Source organism: Sciurus carolinensis, chromosome 3 (assembly GCF_902686445.1).
Source record: "Sciurus carolinensis chromosome 3, mSciCar1.2, whole genome shotgun sequence".
In the NCBI taxonomy this organism is placed as follows: Eukaryota; Metazoa; Chordata; class Mammalia; order Rodentia; family Sciuridae; genus Sciurus; species Sciurus carolinensis.
This window is the reverse complement of record NC_062215.1, coordinates 2592904-2613462: the sequence shown is the minus strand read 5'-3', so window position 1 is coordinate 2613462 and position 20559 is coordinate 2592904. Positions and strand designations below refer to the sequence as shown.

Here is a 20559-nt window from a genome sequence, read left to right as displayed (position 1 = left end):
GCTTTTCTTTCTGCCATTGCCTCCCCCTTTGTTTTGGTCTCATCTAACTCCTTCCCCGCTCTCTCCCTAAATCACTGAATTGCCCCCAAGTGCAAGAGCCCCTGGACCACCCTGCAGCTAACCCACAGATAGCTGTCTTGCCAGATGCACTTTGGCATGTTCCTCTTTCCTGGGAAGTGCCAAAGGGACATCAGGAGCGTGCCCTCTGAGGACACGACCCTGGGGTCATCACCTCTGCCCAAAGTGGAGTCTCCCACACTGGAACCTCATCTCTAGGCCCAGTGGAGGAGGCAGGCTTCAGGGGAAAGGTATTGTGCAGGAAAGCTCCTGTCCCCATTCTCCAGCCACCTCCATCCTACCCATAGACCCTCTCCCTTGGGAAGATGCATAGACCCCAAACTCCCCTCTAGACCCATAGTTGAGGCTCGCTGTGGTTTGGCAAAGGTTGAGCAAATACTGTCTTCCTGCCAAGGTTGAGCCGACTCAAAGCTTTGAGGTCAGCAGGTTTTTCGCCACCTCAGAGAGCTGGACCTGCGGGGGCCTTCGTCTCCACCTGGTGGTCACTGGATTGGAGGAAGACCATACCCTCAGGTCTGCTCCCTGGAGGAGGCCCCAAACCACAGTCCAGAGAATAGCAGCCAGACCACAACCTTCCATCAGCCACACGTGGCCACCCGCTCTCGGCATGGCATTGGACTCTGAGTCACATGGTCTATTAAGATGGCCAATTTTATAGTGGGTGAGCTGGTGAGCACTGCTCCTGGCTGGGACCCAGATGTCCACTCAGGCACAGAGAATCATCTGCTGCATGGAGTCAGTCATTCAGTTGGATGTGGCTCTGGTCTTTGGGGGGCTCAGTTTTCCTGTCTATAGAACATACGGCTTGGAATAGAAACCCCATGATGCCCCTCCCCCTGAACTTACCATCAAGGACCACCCCCCTCCCCACAGAAGTACAGGTGGCTCCATCCACCCTCCTCCGTGTTTGTGTGTGTGTGTCTCTCCCAGACCAGCCCCAGGGACTTTCCACCCTTCTGGTTCCTCTGCCGACGTTTGTTTTCCTCTATGGAATCATCATCACTGCCGGCACCATTGAGGACCAGCATGAAGCAAAAGACAAAGGAAAGAAGCATTCCTGGCCACTCTGGCTTGTCCTCCCTGCTGGGCCAAGGCTGGGCAGCACCAGACTCCAGCTCCTTGTCAGCAGGATTTGCTGGGTACAGGTTCAGAAGCAGCCAGGAGGCAGGTGCCAACCTCTGCTGTGCCTCTTTAAGTGACAGAGGCGCTGGGGACATCAGAGCCATGAAGGCAGGGAGAGCTCACCCAGCTCTCTGGTTTTGCAGATGAGCAGCCCCAGGCCCAGGCAGTGGAGGTAATGGCCAAAGCAGCGGCAGAGCAGGACCGATTCCCAAGGCGCGTGACTTCCACTCCGCTGCTCCTTCATCTGTCTCCCTTGGATTCTCGGCTCGCAGGCTCGATAACTCCCATCCCCAGACCTGTTGGCAGGCAAGAGGAATAACTCATGTGAGTCAAAAGCAATTTGCAAACATAAATAATTTTCAGTGCCAGGAGAGGAGACGGTGGGAAGATGCATGAAAGGCCGAGGGGAGCAGAGCCCTCTGAGCCTCCAGCCCTGCCCTGCTGGCTGCTCCTCTCCCCTCCCTGGGCTGCTGGGAAGGTTGGGGAGACTATAAACAAAGCAGGAAATGGCCATTCAGGTTTCTCTCTTCTGCTGTTCATAGGAGGGATTCTGCTTGCTGATCTCTTCTCTCCCCACCTCCTCCAGGGGCTCAGGGAGAAGAGCTGTCCTCTGCTTGCTTAGGAATAGCTCAGACTTCCCCCCCATGGCCCACACTGTCCCTTGTCTTCCACTCCCAACAGCCCGCATCCTAACAAAGCATTGATGGCACCCCATATTTCGTGGCCTTCATTTAATCGCAGCATTATATTCCATGATTGTGCTGCTCCTCTGGGTTTGGATGAGCTTTGCTGGAGTGCAGGGCCCTCCCAAGACCATCCTCAGACTGCGTGACAGGCGTTCGCTCATTGCCCCAGGCTGGTATGACCAGCTCGGCCCTGAAAGCCACGCAGCCTCTTTGAAGAGGTTTTTGAGGATGGTGATAGAAGTGACTCACCCGTGTCACTTTGGAAGGCCCAGAACATTAAGCACACCTTTCCAAAGCCCACCCCAACGGTTGTCTGAAGCAGAGAGAAACAATGAGAAACCAGATACCGTGGAATTAGTGAAGAATTTCTCAGATGAAACAGGAAAGAGAGGAAATCCAGGGAGGGTTTCAGGACACCTGGTGTAGGCTGAAAGGTTCTGTGGCCGGTTACTGGCAATATTAACTCCAGGTACTCCACTCGGGCAGAGTTAGAGGCCTTCCCACCAGCACGGGGGAGGGAAGTGCCCCCCTCCAGCCCTGAACGCACACACATAGGCACACACTCATGCATCCGGAACATTCTTTCTTAAGCCAGCCCTCTGCCCCTGCCTAGAATTGAAAACCTGCAGACAAGAGAAATAATCACAGCCAACACTGCGTAGCCTCTTCCCATGTGTCTGGCTATCCACACAGCTCATGTCAAGACCAAAATGTGTGTGTGTGTTGGGCCACATGCACGCCGGCATCTCTGCCATCCTAAGCTACAGGTGAAAACTGTGTCCGCATGCTCAGGCAGTGCCCTCCTGCCAGGAAACGTGGAGCACATTCCACCTGGCTAAACACAGAACCTCTGTCTTCCTGGAACTGACACTAGGATTATCCTTAGGGCCTGTTTCCCTCAATTCAATTACTACAAAATTACCTGCAGTCTCCTGAAATTCGAACAAACAGATCAGGTGAGGAATGAGGGGATGGCAGGACCCCAGAGCAGTTGAGCCACGTGTCTGCTCCCTGCCCTTGTCAGGGAGAAGGAGAACAGCCTCCAGGTTTTAGAGAGCGGAGCTGCCTGAACACTGGTACTCCCGGGGCACCACCAGGCCCTTGGTTCATGGATGATGCCAACGGCCTGCCTGCAGCACAGGAACCTGAATGCTCTGCGCACACCCGCACACATACAGCCCACATACTTGGCACACAGACTCACAGATGTGCACACAAGATATCAGATTCCAAGTCTCTGCTTAAGAACTGTGCACAGCTGTGAGAGGGCAGATACCCCAGACTCGCCCCTGCACGTCCAGGAGCTCAGTCTAGGGGGAGAAGTGCAGCCCCTGCCCGGACCGGTGTGTGGCGGTGGCAACTGACTGACGGGGAGCAGCGGGTGCAGGTCAGGGCAATGATGAGCCAGGGCTGGAGAGCTCCACAGAGCAGGCCCCTGTGAGGGTTTGAGGATCCCGAGTGTGCTCGGGAGCCACAGGGAGGGGGCCTGAGCTGGCCTCTGAAGGACTCATGGAATCCTGGAATCTGGGAGCAGGGCCCCAGGAGACAGTGCTAACTGTGAACTCCTGTCGCTCCCCATTAACTGGCTCTTTGATCTGGGGCAAGATTAGCCACCGCACCTTCCCTTTGCCACCTGTAAGACGGACAGTGAGAGGATCTGCCTCCTGGAGCTGAGAGAATTACATGAGATGATTCCCCTAAAGTGCCTGGCACATAATACACACTCAATCAATGTTGACTATTATCATTAGCTGGAAGGGAACAGGCAAGGAGAGCAGAGTGTGGGGAGGGCTGTCTCTGAACCAGAGGCTGCAGGAAGAGGCTCTTATATCCAAGAATAACAGCCTTCAAACAATCTCCTCCTGAGTCTTCACCTTCCCGGATGAGCAGCAAATGTAACACAGGATGGAATAAGCTCATTTCAGAAAGCATGAGGCTCTGGTTTTGTCCCAGGACAGGCTCTCCTGTCCAAAGCCATACTCAGCCATCCAAGGAGAGGCTGAGGCTGAGGTCCCAGGGACACAGACAATCCACCCAGCAGGGACAGGGCAGAGAGGGGTGGCAGCCAGCACAATCATTTGGAGGTAAACATCACTGTGCATCTGTCTCTTGGTCAAGCCAAGGCTGAAGGCCAGAAGTCTTGGAGGACAATTGCATGACTTGTGATGTTTAATGTTCCCTCGTTAAAAAAAAAAAAAAGAAAAGAAAAGAAAAGAAAAGAAAAAGAAAAAAGAAAAGAAAAGAAAAAAAGCCTGTGTGTTTATGTAGAGAGTTTCTCAGAAGAGCTCCAGGCTGTCTCCTGACCTGGTTCATCTTTACTGTTTTCAAGGCAACCAGAAAACAGGCATAAGGAAGGTAAAGGTTTCTGGAAAAGCGAGTGGGCACCAGAACCAGATGTCTTCCCTGTATATTCTAGAAGTTTCCTGTTTGGTGTGGCTGGGAATGGAGAGGAGATTCAATTTGGGAGCCCAAAGTGTACCAAAAGGCAGAGTCCATTCTGGCCTCCCCCACCTCTTTGTCTCAATGTGTCACATGCCCAGAGAACCACTCCCACCCAATACTAAATCACAGGTCAGTGCTGCAGGCCACCCAGCAACTGGTCTATGCCATTTGACTACCTGCTGAAGGTCATTATCATAGCCACACTTACAGGCCAGGTGGTTTTCAGCTTTCTGTGCCCTCTCTCTTCTTTTGGAACAAAATGTCCCTGTGGGCAGGAACTGACCATTCAGGATCAAAACAGAATTTCAAGACGAAATTCAGGATGTCTGGCTACCTTTAAAGCTCACCTAAACACTGCATTCTTTTTCTTTTTTTAGTAGAAGTATGTCTCAAATATGTTATGGGACTTACATATACTAAAAATTATGATTGTACATTTGAAAATCAAACTTAAGTTCTAAGTTTTTATTGGTTTAGTGTACAAAGAACCCTGGATCTGTGGATCTCCACATGCCCCACCTCCAGGGGTGTCAAGGACTGTCATTGAAGGACTGAACTTGGCTCTTTTGGAGAGAGGGCAAGCTGCAAGGAGCCCAGAGCTGCCCTCAGGGATGGACTGGTGCTGGAGGGGCTGGCTCTGGAGGGTGGATGCATGAGTGCCCTCCATTTATGTTAGGTCGGCTCCAGACTTTAGGCCAGAGGCTCAGTCCCAAATGGAGGTCATTTGGAGGAAAAAAGAAAGAAAAGAAATTTGGGGTTTCAATGTGCAGGGTTAAGACATCTCACTGCTTTTCTTCTCTTACTGAACTTGGGCTCAAAGACAGTGTTTATGACTCTTTGTGAAGTGCTGGGCATGAGCTGTCCACACCCAGGAGAGCTGGGGTTTTGGGACCCTCCCATCTCAAAGGCCCTTGGAGGAGAAACTGTCCCATCTCAGTGCTTGGGCCCATGACCCTGTTTCTGCACCCTGGACAAGCTGTCTGTGCATCAGGACCTCAGACTCATCCCATGGGGAAGCTCAGTGCCCAGGGGCAATGTACAGGACAAGATGTTCAAGCTGTGCTGACCTATCTGAGGAGCTCAGCAAACCACAGGCTCCTGCATCTTGCCGGGAGGTGTTCTCAGACAGCAGGCTGGACGCCCCCATCTCAGCAGCTGCTCTGGACTCTTGAGTGGCTTCTGCTGCATGGCCGCCTGAACGCAGACTCCAGGCTCTGCCCAGGACCACCCCCAAGGCCCTGCTACCAGGCTGTTTTCAAGGTCTCTAGTAGGCGTGACTTTTCAGGAATGGTAGAGAACTGGTGTTCTTCCCGGCCCTCAGGATGTACCACCCGCCGCCTGCTCGCCCATATCCCTAGTCCAGCAGAGGCCACCCCAGGGCCAGGCTCACTCCCCGCGGAAACTGTGCAGACTTGCACAGGGGCTGCCTCACATTCTGGAGGATTCAGTCCTCAGCTGAAGAACAGGGAGTCGAGGTCCCTGCCTGGCACGGGCCTTTGTGTACCAGCCAGTGAAGGACAGGCCCAATTCTAGTGTGGAGCAGGCAGTGCGCCAGCAACCGGATAGGCCTCCTCCACTCGCAGGGTGGCAAAGGGCGTTCATTACACGGAGGGGGAGGGGTGTGTACCTCACTCGGAAAGGGGCTTGGGGTGATGGGGGTAGTGGGAGGGACAATCCACAAAAGCCAGGGCTAAAAACTCCCGAAGGTTTTTTTTTTTTTTTTTAAATAAGCGCTTCTCTTCCCTCCTCCCCTCCCCCTGGGGTTCCCCTCCCCCACCCCTAGTCGCTGGTGGCCTGCAGCCAACACTGGCCACTCTATGCGCATCCAGGCTCCCGCCCTCCCGGCCTTCCTCTCCATCTCCTCCCCTGCCTTCCCAACTCTGCCCCTCTGGCCACCTCGCCCCCGCCCCGCATTCAGAACCACTTCTCTTCGGCCTGGCGCCCCACACCCGCTCGGTCCCAGGCGGGCCGGCTGGGGCTCTTGGGAGGCCCGGAGCAGCCCCTCGCCCACCAGGCCCCCAGCCCCCGGCCTTGCCCCGCACCCCGACCAGGAGCAAGATCGCTGCGTCTGCAGAAAGTCGCCACCGCCGCGCATTCCCGGGTCTCGGCTTCCTGGCCAACCAAGCCGCACCCTTCGCCCCCTCGGGGACCTTAACCCCTTCCTCCCCCGCGACGTCAAGCGCCTCGGCCCTGAACCCCAAGGGGGGGCGACGAGTGCCAGCTCGCCCCCTTCCGTCCCTCAGGAAGCCCCCGCCCCTCGGGGCCGCGCTCGCTGTCTGCAGTCGGGGCCTCTGGCCTGGTGGCTTCCGGGGAGAGAGCCTGGCAGAGAGTCGCAGCGCTTCCTCGGAGGGGCAGGCAGGCGGGCCGTGCGGGCGGAGTTCGCCCGAGAGGGTTAGGGTCCCTCCCCGCGAAGCCTGCCCTACCTGTGGGGAGTACTAAGGAGCACTACCGCTGCCGCCGGGGCTTGTGGCGCCCCGGGGATTTCTGGGGGATAAAGGTCGGCAGCGGCGGGCAGGCGTGGCACGAGGGCGGCCGCACTCCCCTGCACCCCCTCCCCCGCTACCCAGATCCCAGGGTTTGCCAGCTCCTTGGGCACAGTCTGCCAGGAAGTCCTGGGAAGAGGGATGGCTCTGGCACACCTCCGGCAGGAATTCCTCCTTCCAGTTGAGCGCCTGCCTCCCCAGGAGCCGGGTCACACTCCTGAGCCAGTGCCGCTGCTGCGAAACCAGTCCACTCCGCTAGTGCAGAGGTTTAGCGCAGGACTGGACAGCTTCCTTCCCAGACTGAGGCGGAAGTCAGTCGGAGAGGGGCCCAGGCGCCTCCCCCCACTCGGACATCCCCTCCTCTATGCTCATCTCAAAACTGCAAAAATGCACCTTCAACATCTCCATTTAATATTTACATTCAAGCAGGTAATAATTGGAAGCTTATAGTTTAGACATTTCTAGTAGCAGCAGGTTCTAGAGAGCTCGTTTAGCCTTTTAACAAACTTTTTTTTTTTTTTTTTTTTTTTTTTTTTTTTTTTTGCACATAGAAACAACACATCCATGTGTACAGTATCAAAAAATATATACCAAGGTTCCTGGTATTGCAGTTCCTGGAGGGGAGGAAATGAAATCAACAGAAATACTGAATGAAGGGTAAGAAAGGTCAACAGAAAATAGTTTGTCTGATATAGAATATAACATGATCTAGGGGAAACTCCATAAATCTAGGTTTTTATATTTCAATATATAAATACCTACAAATAAATATATATATATATGTATATATATATATATAGATCAGCCCGAATGGGGGTGGTCGGGCCTTTTGAGCTCAAACAATACATTTCAATAATAACACCACGTACAAACGGGAGTAGAGTCAGCACTTGACAAGTTAGCACGGTTAAAATATAATACTATAACTCTGAGACCGCTGAGCGGCTGCCCTGTCAGTTCCAGAGGTCCACCGGGAGGGCGCAGCTCTTGTCTCGCACGGGGAGGGACAAGTGGCAGCGAGACCGCAGGCACCGCGTGGAAGGAGACAGGCCGTGGGGGGAGCCTCCGCAGGGATCCCACAGCCCTGAAGAGGGGTGTGGCTATCTCGGCTTAGGCGTCCTCGCCCTGGGGCCACCGGCACTTCCCGTAGCCCAGAGGGGAGCCCTTCTGAGGCCGCAAGGGCTAAGTCTGCACACCGAGAAGCGTCCCTTTCTGATGCCCTGCAGCTACACGGTCACATACTCTTTGAACGTGACGGTGAGGCAGTTCGCGGTGACGTCAGTGATAATTATATTTCCAAAGAAGGGCTTGAACTCGCTCAGCGACTCTGCAGGCTCGTCCTGGGCCTCCGCGGGAGGCTTCTCCGCCGCCGTCGCTGGCGCCAGCACTGCCGGTGCTGCTGCGGTGGAGGGCACCTCGGGTTTCACTTGGAGGGAGCTGGGCGGTTCCCCGGCCTCCATACGCGTCTTGACACAGCGCAAGTCTATGGGCTCGTCCAGGTCCGAGTCCAGCAGGATGACCTCTGGCTGCGGGAGCGTGGCTGCAGGCGGCACATCGGTGGGGCGCTCCGCAGCAGGGCTGCCCCCCAGGCAGGTGGGTGTGCTGATGCTGCGTGCTGTCAGCCGCTTCTTGCAGGGCTCGCGATCGCCGTGGGTCTCAGAGAGGCAGCGCTTGCGTGCGTGGGACAGATTGAGGCCCACAGCGTGGTGGTGGTGGTGGTGGTGGTGGTGATGGTGGTGGTGGGTGGGCGGGTGCGTACTTCGGGTCGGATCCCAGGGGAGCAGGTCCGGCTTGGTGGTGAGCTGCAGGGGCTGCTCCCCGAAGGCTTCCTTGGTAGGGGAGAGCTTGCGAGAGCTGGTGTCCTGGGGCTGCGGGTCCCCAGGCCCTGGTGCCTCCTCCTCCCTCCTCTTGCAGGGCACTTCCGCCTTCTTCTCCTCCGCACCACTGGTCGCCTTTTTAAAAGTCCTGTCGGCTGGGGGGTGGCGCTCCTCGGTGGCACGTTTTTTGTGACTAGGGGAGCGTGCCTCGCCCTCTGCCGCCTCGCCCGACTTGATCTTCACGGCCTGCATGCCATTCTCCATGTACTTGCTCATGACAATCACTATGCGACCGTTCTTGTTCTTGTTCTTGACGATCTTCATTTTGCCCCCAATCCCGTTGCCTGTCACCGCTTCTTTGGGGGCTGGTGTCATCCCGTTAGGGGGGCCCTTCTCAGAGCCCTTTCCTGGAGCCCCAGCCGCTCCAGCCAAGGGCTTCACTGCCCCCAAGTAGCCCTTGGCTGATGCGCCGTGGGCCCACTTGTCCGGAGGGTGGCTCTTGGCGCCCAGGTCTGGGCAGGTGGGGCTGGGCGCCTCCTTGTGGCCACCCTGGTACTGCAGGTCGTACATCTTGGGGTCGGGCTGGTAAGGGTGGTGCTTCTTGCTATTGAGCTGGTAGTAGTACTTGCCACTCTTGCCTGGTGGCGGGGGCTTGCCTGCCCGTTCCTTGCTGTGCGGCTGGTACTGGTGATGCTTCTTGCTGTTGAGCTCGTACTGGTGCCCCTGGCCCTTTCCCTGCGTGCCCAACTCCAGCTTGGTGCGGTTGTCAGCAGAAGAGTCCTGGAGTCCAGTCAGGACATTGGAACGACGGGCAAAGGTAGGTACCTGAGGGGGAAGTGAGAGGAGGAAGGTCGACCCCAGGCACACCAGGAACATCAGTAGTACCCCAAACCTCAGTCTACAGTTATGTCATAGGGGCTGGGGCAGGAAGGTCTAGGAGAGAGGAAGTGCAATTGGGGTGGGTGCTGGTGAGGAATCCCTCCATCCTCCCGGGCAAAAGGAAGCTCCTGCAGACGTCCTGGGGAGGGCTCCTGGGGCAGAGGCTGGGGCCACCTTCGAGTATTTACCTGCACCACCAGCGGCTTGGGCTTTGGCCCTCTCTTCCGATATCCCATCAGTTGCTCCTGTCGTTCCCTGGGGAGGGAACAGAGAGCCGCAGGATCAGCCTCAGAGTCATGTCCCCAAATCTTCAGTGACACCCACACCCCCGCCTTTCAAGCGTTGGGCAGGCAGTGACCAACGGGGTGTGGAGGGGATAAAGAGACAGAAGGCCGCCTCTGCAGCTTGCTGGGCACCTCCGTCAGGGCCCAACCAGCACCCAGCTTTAGGTCGGCACCAGACCTTATCTACCCAAGGGTCTTTGGTGACGAGCTCCCCCACCTCTGATACCTCTAACCCATCACCCCCAGTCCTGTCTCCGTGAAGCAGGCTGGGTTGCCAGCACTGGATCACTGCCTCAGGTCTGTGGCTCTGAGCAAAGTGGGGCGGGCGCGGGGATGCAGGGAATATGAACAGTCCAAACGAGGTATGCGCCGACCTCGGCAGAGGCAGGGGATGCTAACGACCTCATTAAGATTCAGATAACGAGAGCTGCCGGCAGAAGGGAGGGCTCGTTTTCTTAAAGGCCAGGCACTAAACAGGGGGAGGGGCTGCGTCCTTGTTTACACAGCGGCAAATGAGCCAATTAGGGGCTGGGGGCGGGGGCCGGCCACGGGGGCCGGCCACAGAGGCCAGGGTCTGGCCAGGTTCTCAGCCACCTGGTGAACCGGCCTGGCACCGCCCCCGCTGAGCCAGTGGGCGGGGCAGGGGCGGGGCGGAGAAGTACTGCCTCTAGTTGGAGCCGGATCCTCGCTGCTTCGATTTCTAATTATTAATAAAGTCCATGGGTGGAGGCACCAGTCACAGCGGTCAGGTTTCCACTTTCGGGTCAGCCAAAGAGTGACCCGCTTGCGGGCAGAATGTCCCAAGCACTGCCCAGTCCTCCGTAAGAGAGAAGGGCACCCCTCTACAGTTCTAAGTTATAGTCCATTACCAGGTCAGAGACCCGCTCTCCAGTACCCATAGTCATGACTCCCGCCTCACTGCCCGTGGGCTAACCCAGTGGAGTTCTGCCATGCCCTGGGGCCGGGGCCAGGGCCTGACTCCAAAGTTGCGTGGCATTGCAACAGCCTGCCTTTTAATTCTCCAGGGACCCATTATGCAACATGGCATCAGCCGCTGACATGGGTTACAGGGTGGTGAACTCCCAGGTGGAGTCGGGGCAGGATCCCTGCCCGGCGCCCCCTGTGTCGCAGGAGAGCAACTTCCCTGCTGGTGGCCTGCTCAAAGGGTCTAGAGTTTACAGTTTTAGCGCCAAATACACTACAGGAAATAATGCAAAATAAAAGGGGAGAAGGGATGGAAGGCAGCAGAGTGGCCGAGCTCTGAGGTTCCTGCTGCTCCTCCCCTCTGCCCTTCCCCCTATCTTCCCCGAAACAGAACCACAGCTACCGGCAGCAAATCCAGCTGCAGCAGCTGCAGAGTGACAAGCATCTGTGCGCAGGAGGATGAGCGCCCCCCCATCCCCGCAAGAGAACACCCCTCCACTACTGGCAGCGTCCATCCCACCCCCTTGGGCCAACCTCCTCGGCCCTGATGGGGTACTCTGACCCACCAAATAGACTGGTGGGGGATGTGAAGGGTCCCAGGCTCCAGCCATCCCCAGCTGGGGGGCAGGGGGGTGGGGGAAGGTTTCAGGCCTTGTCAACTTTTCTCCGGCCACCAACAGGTTAAGTTCAGTTCCATGACGTCCAGGCGGTTTCACAATGCCAGCTCCTTTGGAGCTGCCCCGGGAGGTGCCAGTGCCCAGCGGCCAGTGGCTGCAGGAAAGCAACACCTAGGCTCTGGGGGTGGAGCTCCAAGGTTGCCACCAGAGAGGGGCCAAAGGAATTCTCCAGGACAGTTGCAGGGCCACCCACAGACACTTTTCTTGCAGTTCCCCCAAAACGCATGCCTCACCTTCCCCAGTCCCGCCCTGCCCCCACTCCCAAGCTTCAGCAACCGCCAAGGACATTGGTTAGAAAAGTCGAGGCCGCAGCCTTGCCAGTTCAGACCCGTTGTGTGTGTGGGGGGGTCCCCCTTTCCCCTGGCTGCATGGCCCACTTTCCTATTCCCATATACGGTCACGAAGGCAGGTGGTGGTAGCTTGGGGGACGCTCACCTGTTTTGGAAGGCGATCAGCAGCCGAGGATCCAGGATGTTCTCCTCCGGTTCCCACGTGTTATATCTTGCAAGGGAAAAGGGAGGGGGACATGGCTTAAAAAAAAAAAAAAAAAAAAAAAAAAAAAAAACCGAGCCAGCTTTGCAGCCTCCAGTTGGGGAATGACATAAGGCCCTACTCTGTCTTCATGAACTGAAAGCTGTGGATGTGGAAGGCATAGATTTCTTCAGGCCTGACAAAGTCCCTGATACACTGCCCCCCCCCAAGTCAAAATAAACACACAAGGGCAGGAAGAAAGGGGAGGGGTAAGGAAAATGAAACTAGCAGTTTATTTTGCAGTTGTCAAGAATTTTAAGCATGTTACTGCGACATGTTCCAAAGCCACTTTGCTCACCAGGAACCCTGCGTGCAAAGCAGCTGAAATGCAAAGTCGCAGTCCCCCTCCTCCTCTTCCCAGCCCTGAGTCTCCGCGAGGGCTTCAGCCCTTCTGCATTTGACCCCTAATCCGATAACCGACAGCCCAGAGGTCCCCTACACCCCCTCGCGGCCCAGGAGTCCGCTGTCACAGGCAAGCAAACCCCAAATACTCAGCAACACAAAAATATGCCTCTGCGTGTGTATGTGTGTATGTGTGTGTGTGTGTGTGTGTGTGTGTGCGCGCGCGCGCGTGTGGCTGCGCGTGTCTCCATCCGGTGCCTTCGCATTTCAAATTAAAGAAAAAAATTCCCCACCAAAAGCTCCGCAGTGACAGTTCCCAACATTTTCTGCCTTTTTTCTTCCCCTCCCTGCACCACTAGGAGCGAGGAGGCACACAATTGCATTTTCGTCGCTTTTTAATTTTTTTTTTTTTTTTGGTTTTGCAATATGGAGCCGTTCGGTGGAGGGAAAGGGGAAAGGAGCCATTTTCTGCTGCACATCAGTCAGTGCCTGCGCCCTCCCTCCCTCCGCCGGCCTCCCCGGCTCGGCCCCGCGTCTCTCCAGCTCCTCCGGCTCCTTTTAGTGCATAAATTAGTGATGGCATTTCCCGGAGAGCGGAGCACAACACAGGGCGCCGGGCTCGGTCTCGGCTCGGCTTCCCAGTGCCTGCCACCGACTTCCCCACCCCCTCCTCCTCCACCCCACCTCCACCCCGCCTCCCGTCCGCTCCCCCACCACCCCACCAGCTCGGCGGGTCCGGCAGCCGGGCGCCCCGCGCCTCGGCACCCCGGCCCCCGCCCCCGCCGCTACTTACTTGGGGGACCAGCCTCTCCATTTCACCAGATACTCCACTCTGCCCTGAGGGGGAAGAGACAGCACTCCATCAGCTTCCGCGGGATCCCCGGCTTCGGCCCGCAGCCTCCCCACCCCCTCCCCGCCTCTCGCGGGTGCTCCGGCCGCAGCTCCCGCGCCGCTGCGCCGCCGCCCCCGCGCCGCCCTACCTTGCGGATCCGCTTCTTCTCGATGCTTTCCACCGCGAAGACGTGCTCGCCAACAGCTGGCAGCTCCATGGCCGAGCCGTAGCGCGCCGGGGCGCCCGGGCCGGCACGGCTGCAGACGTTGCTGGCTCCCGCCGGTGCCCAGCTGCCGCCGGACCCAGGGGCCCTGCCGCCCGTGCCGCCCGCGCCGCCTCCGCCGCTGCTCGCCCCGCACAGCCCAGCCGGCCGCCGCTGCCCGCGCCCTCCCGGCTCCCGGCTCGCGCTCGCTCAGACAACTGAGCCCGGGCCGCGGCTGCACAAGAACTCATGCAAATCCCGGACGTCAGCGGGCGGGGCCTCGCAGGGCCAGCTCGGCGTCAGGGGGCGGGCCGTGGCGCGGATTGGAGCAGCCGGGCCTACCGGAGGCCCCGGGCCTGGGCGGCGGGGAGGAGGAAGGGCGCGGGAGGGGGCCGGGGAGGAGGAGGGCGCCGGGGAGGTGCAGAGGAGGGATCTGCAAGCTGGGAGAGGGAGCTGGAGAGAGGGAAGGAGGGCCGGATAGAAGAGGTGTGTCGGCCTGGGGCGGCGGAGGTGGCCAGCTGGATCACGCCGATCCTAGCCAGAACCTCGGCGCCTGGGCCTTCCCCACCCCCGGCCGCTCTTTTTCAGTGTACTAGTCTCGGGGACCCCTGCTGGGGGCCACGGAAGCATCCCGTGTATTTTACTGTTGCTCTGAATTGCGTCATGGGCGGCTCCAGAGGCACCAGGAACCGCCGGCAGGGGGCGGAATCCGGGCGGGGGCAACTCTCATCCCCACCCTCTTCGCCCCGTAGCTCCGCCCATCGAGGCCGAAGGCATTTAGGAAGGGAAAAAGGGCGGGGAGAAGCCTGAGGACTGAGTGCGAACAGGAGACGATGAAGAGGACAGTGGGACAGCTGGCCCCAGGGCCCTAGCGCTCAAGAACCTCACCAGAAAGTACTCCGAGTCTGATCCCACCCCGGTCCTGAGCGGCTCCCATTTTACTCTTGATCCGCTTATTGGCAGGGCGGGGTCGGGATGTCCAGATTGCAGCAGCCCCAGCGCCAAGCGGGACAAGAGGCGGAGAGGACAGAGAGCGTTCAGGGGATGTCCGGGTCTGCCTGGGGACCCGAAGGAACTTCGTGGAGTCCTGGGAGGCCCCTCTTGGGGTCCTGGGAAGGGCCTCGAAAGAAGGAGAGGGTAGAGTAGAGAGGTTGGGGCTGCGCGCGGGGGAAGAGCACGTAGCGTAAAGCGGAGGTGAATGGAAAGACTGGGAGTCACGCATTCCTCATGAATTCGCGTCTGTCGATCTCCGACAGGCAGCCAAGTCGAGGCCCTGCATACACCGCCGGGGAGCCGCTGAGTGTGAAGTTTAGCACCTCCGGCGGCCGACGAGACAGCGCGTTCCAGCGTGCAGCTCCAGCGGCCGGCTGGGGGAGCTGCTGCGCTCCACGCGGCCTCCGGAGGGCGCCGCCGGCGGGCCCGCGAGCTCCGTGGGGTCAGGATGTGGGGACCTGGCAGGGGAAGGCGTCCGTGGTTGGAGGGTCAGGAATACTCCTTGCCTGGGGTGTGTCCGGGTCCCCCCTCAGGGCTTCTGAAGGACAGTGCGCAGGAAGTTTGCGCAATCCCTTGGCTGAGCGTCCACGAGAAAGAAAAAGAGCAAAAGCCGACCGAGAGGGGAGCGAGCGGCGGGGGTGGGAGGTGGCGGGCAAAGAGCCCTCCGAGTCTCTGCGACTGCCTTGACACACGTCCCAGAATGCCGGGTGGGAACTGCGACCCCGCAGCCACGGAAGAACGAGGTGCAGAAGCGAACCCCAAAGCCTGCCGGGGCTCGTGTTCTTCCAGCAATCCATGAGGAGCCTGCAGAGGTCTGGTGTTAAACACACATGTTGCTTCCACTATTTCACCGACACCTCACAGCTCCAACGGCCGCCGAGGACCCTGCTGCCCAGCAGCCGCTGACCAAGACCAGCCTGGCTCCTCCTGGGAGGACTGTTGGAGGTGGGAGGTCGCCTTCTGGCAGCAGAGAGGCGCTGGGTGTGCTGTGACAGATCTCAGAGATTTCTGATTCCCCAAGAAGTGCGTGTGGGGAGCGCAAGGTGGGACAAGCCGCCTGCTGCCTCCTACTCTCAGGGCTTACACATTGTGGGAGGCGGGGGCACTGGAAAGGGGTTTTATCCCGCTGTTTGGCTTTTTCCTGACACTTGCCCACGGGGAGAAACTGTTGCATTGGGACAGCTTGGCAGCGAAAGGAGAGGAGTCCTCGAGGCCAGAGTGGGAAGCGCTGTCATTGAGACAATCACCTATCCATCGGGAGCCACCCAGGCAGTCCGAGCAGCCTTTTGGTCTCGAGGTCTACAGCGGACTTGTCCTGGCCAGTCCCCTTGTCCGGGAAGAGGCTGAGCTTCCCGACATTCTGCCCGCCCCCTAACTCGAAAATCCCCTGGAAACGAGTTTGCTATGGGTGTTTCCAAGGCGTGCAGGTTGGGGGCTCAGAGGGGAGGGCTAGCTGCCGCTGCAGCCTCCCAGCCGCCAGGGGCGTCGGACTGCATAGGCGGCGTTTCGGCTCGCTGGGCACAGGCCCCTCGGGGTCCCATGGTTAGGACCTCGAGGGACGCTCGGCGGGACAGTCCCCGACGGCGAATTTGCGCAGGAACCGGGCTGGGCCTGCCGCGGAGATGGGGAGGAGGGAGGGATCCCTCCCGCCCGCACAGCGGATCTTTTCTGAAACTTCCTGTGGGGCGGCTCCAGGAGCCTCCAGTCCCCCACCCCCAAATCTGCGGGAGGGGCCGCCTGGAGGCACCTCAGAAGCCCGAAAGCCCGGCCACCACCAGCCCCGCTCTGGGCTTTCTTGTAGACTATTAAGAAAGTGGCAGAAACAGAAATACCGTCTGAATGCCGTCACTCGCCTCCCTCCCGTGGTTATCTGTCCGGGTGGAGCGTGGGCAGATACGGAGGAAGGCCGACTCCGAACCCCTATTCTAATCTCCACAGCCAGTCCTAGACCACCCCTCTCCTTACAGCCGGTGCGAGGAGAACGGGTCCGCCGAAGCGCCTGTAGGCTGCAGGGATAGAAGCCCTGAAGGTGACAGTGGGTGCCCCTCAGCCTTTGCTGGAAAGCCTGTCATGGAGCCGCCGCCCCTACCATCCCAATCCCCAGTCTTGGCCCCTCGGAGGGGGCCGCTGGAGAGACGGGGCTCCAAACCTGGGATTTCCAGAACCTTTGGCAGGGGCCCCTGCCCCCCGACCTGGGATGCCCAGAGCCCCACGAGGAACCCTTATAAGGGTCGCAGGTCCGTGCATTTTACGCTGTCCCCTCGCAGACAGAGTTAGGTCGCGTCCTGGGCTCTGTTGCAGGGCAAAAGCCCTCCTATTTCCATCTGAGTCTGGGGCCCCCAGGGGCCTTCAGGGGCCCCAAGAGAGAAGCGATGTTCCCTTGCCCAGCCGTAGGCTCGCGCCTGGAGGCAAGAGGCTGAGAAGCGACCCTGGATAAGTCGGGAACTTTTTAATGGCAGTAGACTGAAGGATGGTTACTGAGAAAACCACCTCCGAAGAGGCACGACGGGCGCCAACTCAGAGGAATAAACGACTTCTTAAAAGAACCCCCTCGTGGAATGGGTGCGCTAGGCAAAGGAGACTGTCACCACCGCCCACGGAGGCCGGGTCTGGGCTCTGCTCGGAAGGGGCGGCCTGTAGATTCCCGGACCGACTGGCCCCAGGTGGATTTCAGATAGCCGAGGGGGAATTCAGTAGTAATGACTACAGATCTGCCCGGCTTTGGCAAGAGCGCCTCTCTCCCCTGCCCTCGTAGGGGAATTGTCTTTGACTTCAGCTCTAGCTCTTGTAATACTGCGTGTGTACACATAAAAATTTTAGGGGCGGCTTAGGGGTAGCTGACCTGGTGAGACTGTGCTGGGGTGCGAAAGACTGTGCGGGAGCCCCCCACTCCGCCCCTCCACCCTCCAGGAAGAGCGGCTTTGTTTCTAAGGGCGCCCCTCCAACCGCTGAGTCCCCACTCCATGTTTCTGCTCTTTGTCACGCCAACCGCGAAGGGTCACTTTTCATTTATGCGACGAAGACCCCGACGCCCCCAGGTCCCACCCCAAGAGCCGCGCGGTTCTAGAGCCCGGGATCCAGGCGGGTCGGCCTGGTAGGGTGCGCGGGCGGGGACACGGGCCCTAAGGACCTCAGGCTGTGGCCCTCTGGCAGGGCCCGGCACCCCTCGGGGCCACACCGGCGCCTGCACGGCGGAGCCTCTGCATTGCGGCACGCTGGGGTCGCCCGCGCCGCGCCGAAGCGGGACTCGCTGTTGACTGCGACGTCGGCTGGCCCGTCCCCTTCCAGCGTCAGCCATCCGCCCCAGGTCGGCCGGGAGAAGCCCCCCGGACCCCCTCCTGGCGCTCAGTCGCGAGGCTCCGCCGGCCTGGAGATCTGCGCCCCCGAGACCATATTTCAAATATGATCTTTGGAACCGCTGCCACTGCCCACCGCCGCCGTGGCCGCCGCGCGCTCACAACGGCCTCCGAGCGCCGTGTGGTTTTTATTTGGGTTTCGTTTGCCCAGAGCCTGGCGGTGGGTCTGCTCTGCCCCTGAGGTGCGCCCCTCCACGCCCGACCCCGCGGTTTGCTCTCGGGTGCCCCCGTCGCGCGCCCAAACCTAGCGGGGCCCACACACAGGGCTGATTTCTTTCTTCCTTTTTCAAACGAGAGCTAGCTGCTGCAGCAAGCCCGGGAATGAGATGAAATCGCTCGGCGGACCCCGAAGTGGTCGTCAGCCGCAGCGCCACTGCCACGCCGCCTCCCCCCGCCTCCTTCGTCCCGGCCTCGCGGCGCGGCGAGGGTTAAGCGCGCGCCCGAGGGGGTATCTGGCATGGGGGGCGCGGAAAGAGGGGGCGCTGGGCGCCGCGGGCAGGGAGGCTGGGCTAATGCTCGTCCCCTCTCCCCACCCGGGGCAGAGGGGCGGGCCCGATCGGAAGGGCCCGGTGCGTCTCCGCCTCCTCGGTTGGCCGCGAGCCCGGTCTGGCCGCGGCCGGAACCGCGAGGACTCTGTTCCGAGGCCGCGTCCTGCGTAGCTCGAGTGGGGGAGGGGGCGGAGGCTCAGAGCCGCGACCGCGCGTCACCGCCGGCCGATCGATCCCCAGGGGTGGGGGCGTGGCGAGCCCGGCTGGACACCTGGGGGGGGCGGTGTCCCTGCAGCCCCGGGGATCAAACGAAGAGGGTGCTCAGAGATCCTATGGCCAGGGATGACGGCCGGTAGGGCCCAGCCGGACCGCAGCTCGGCCTGCACTGGGGGCGGGTGGTAACGCCTCCAGCACCCCCCAAAATTCCATTTTGTCTGCGTTGGGCCGGGCTCTGTTGGACACTTCCGGAGCTGGGTCTGACCGCAGTGCAACTTCGTCCCTCTTTGTCCAGGCCCCGGTCCCGGCTCCACCCCCACCCGTGATGACGAGGTCGTAGGACGTGGTCACCCAGTCCTATGTGATCACCCAGTCCCTTGGCCCAGCCTTCCTGAAACCTAAAATGTGTGGGTATCCCCTTGACCCCGCCTCCGGAAGGATACCCCATATTTGCCTAAGAAGTCCCCCTCCCCAGCTTCTTCCGGAAAGACCTTTCTCTGGATGATCCCTGAGGACTCCCGAGGCATCCCCTGGGCTCCTCACCTGCCAGCTCTGGGTGCCCAGGCGGGGCCAGGGTAGAGGCTCACAGGAGCCTGCACTCGCTACGCCCTCCCCTAGGGGGCGGGCTCCCCACGGGCTGGCTGGAGGCTCGGGGCCTCCTGCCAGGGCGGTCCCTCCGCGCCTCTTCTGCAGTGGAAAGGAGGTCTGTGTGCAGGGCAGAGTGCTTGGTGTCTGTGGGGCGGGGGATGGACAGAGAAGTCCTGTGCGCCCTGCCTCCTGCACCCCGCCCCGCCCGCTCACTCCTAGGCGGGCGGCTGCCTTTACAAGCCAGAAACTACTGAGGGACTTTGGACCTCAGGAGCCTTGCACACCTAGGACTAAAGGTACCTCGGTGCAGAGGGCCATTGTTTCCCTAACGGGGCCCCTTGCTCAACGCCCTTCCTCCCGGGGGCAGTCAGCCAGAAGAGCGTACACATCTCTTTTTATTCGAGGTGTTTAAAGCAAACCTCATGGCGAGAGCACCGCAGAGCCCCTGGTTCTGCTGTCAGTAGGAAGCAAACTGTTAGTAGAGGGCAGATTTCTCCAGAGCCCAGCCAGTCTTGCTGTAGGAAGTGGTGTCTTGGGGCAGAGCCTAGAACCAAACCCCGCAACACCTGCATACCCTAAGTCGAGATCCACTAAAAAATGGTTTGCTGACTGAAAATGCCCTTCTTAAAAGAGCCCCATGGTTCCCTGCAATGGCTCTACGGGCTGGTGGGAGACTAAAGCCCCAGGTAGACTCCAGGTAGGAGGAAAGGGACCCCAAGACCTCCACTCTGGGGCAGATAATGACTTTAAGAATGGCTGGGCTGGTCAGAATAGGGCTGGAGGTGATTTATAACCCCTGGAGGAAGTTCCAGTATAGTTGGGCATTTTTATTCGTATGGCTCAGACAGACCCTGGAGGATGGTGGAGCGCCTGGGTGCTGAAGAGCCCAAGTGGACACCCTCCTGCTGGAGTCTGGGCAGGGCCACTTCTCCAGCAGGCCCCAGAGGCTCAGGGCAAACCCCAGGGCACTTTTAGGGACCCAGGAAATTGTTTAATTTCTTATTTTTTGTAAATAAGTTATTTCTTTTAAAAATGTGGCAAAAATACATATAGCATAAGTTTTCCCATTGTAACCGTTTCCCCCATTTTAACCATTTTTCACATGTGCCTGGCTCGGTGGCAGTCAGCACCCTCACACTGCTCGACAGTGATCACCAGCGTCTGCCTCTGGAACTATTCTGTCTTCCCAAACTGAAACTCTGTCCCTGTTAGACACTAACTCCCTGTCCTTCTCCTCTGGCCTCCACAACCCCAGTCCACTGTCTCTCTCTGAGTTTGACTGTTCTGGAATCTCGTGAGAGTGGAATCACCCCGGCTTTGCCCGTCCATGCCTGGCTTGTGTTGCTGTGCATAATGTTCTCAAGAGTACCCCGCGTTGTCACCACGGCAGAACTTCCTTTAAAGGACTGTTATTTTCCACTGTATGTAGATCTCATATCTCTTGAAATAAAAAAAAAAAATTCTGTCAAAGAGAATGTTTTAATCTAAAAGATTAATGTGTTCATCTTTATACTGATGCAGTTGTAAAATGTAATTTTTAAAAAATACATATTTTAGTTGTGGTGGACACAATACCTTTATTTTATTTATTTGTTTTTATGTGGTGCTGAGGATCACAT

The 20559-nt window shown here is 58.8% G+C and overlaps 1 protein-coding gene across 1 annotated transcript; it reads right to left on the bottom strand.

Moving 5' to 3' along the window:
* Nucleotides 1-7207: 7207 nt before the first annotated feature.
* Cbx4 (chromobox 4) lies at nt 7208-13538 on the bottom strand. The gene is made up of 5 exons (XM_047546987.1): nt 13246-13538; nt 13059-13102; nt 11828-11893; nt 9696-9762; nt 7208-9453 (listed from the first exon to the last, which is right to left on the bottom strand). The coding sequence occupies exons 1-5, from the start codon at nt 13312-13314 to the stop codon at nt 8038-8040; spliced, it is 1662 nt and encodes a 553-aa protein (XP_047402943.1). The 5' UTR covers nt 13315-13538; the 3' UTR covers nt 7208-8037.
* Nucleotides 13539-20559: the final 7021 nt, after the last annotated feature.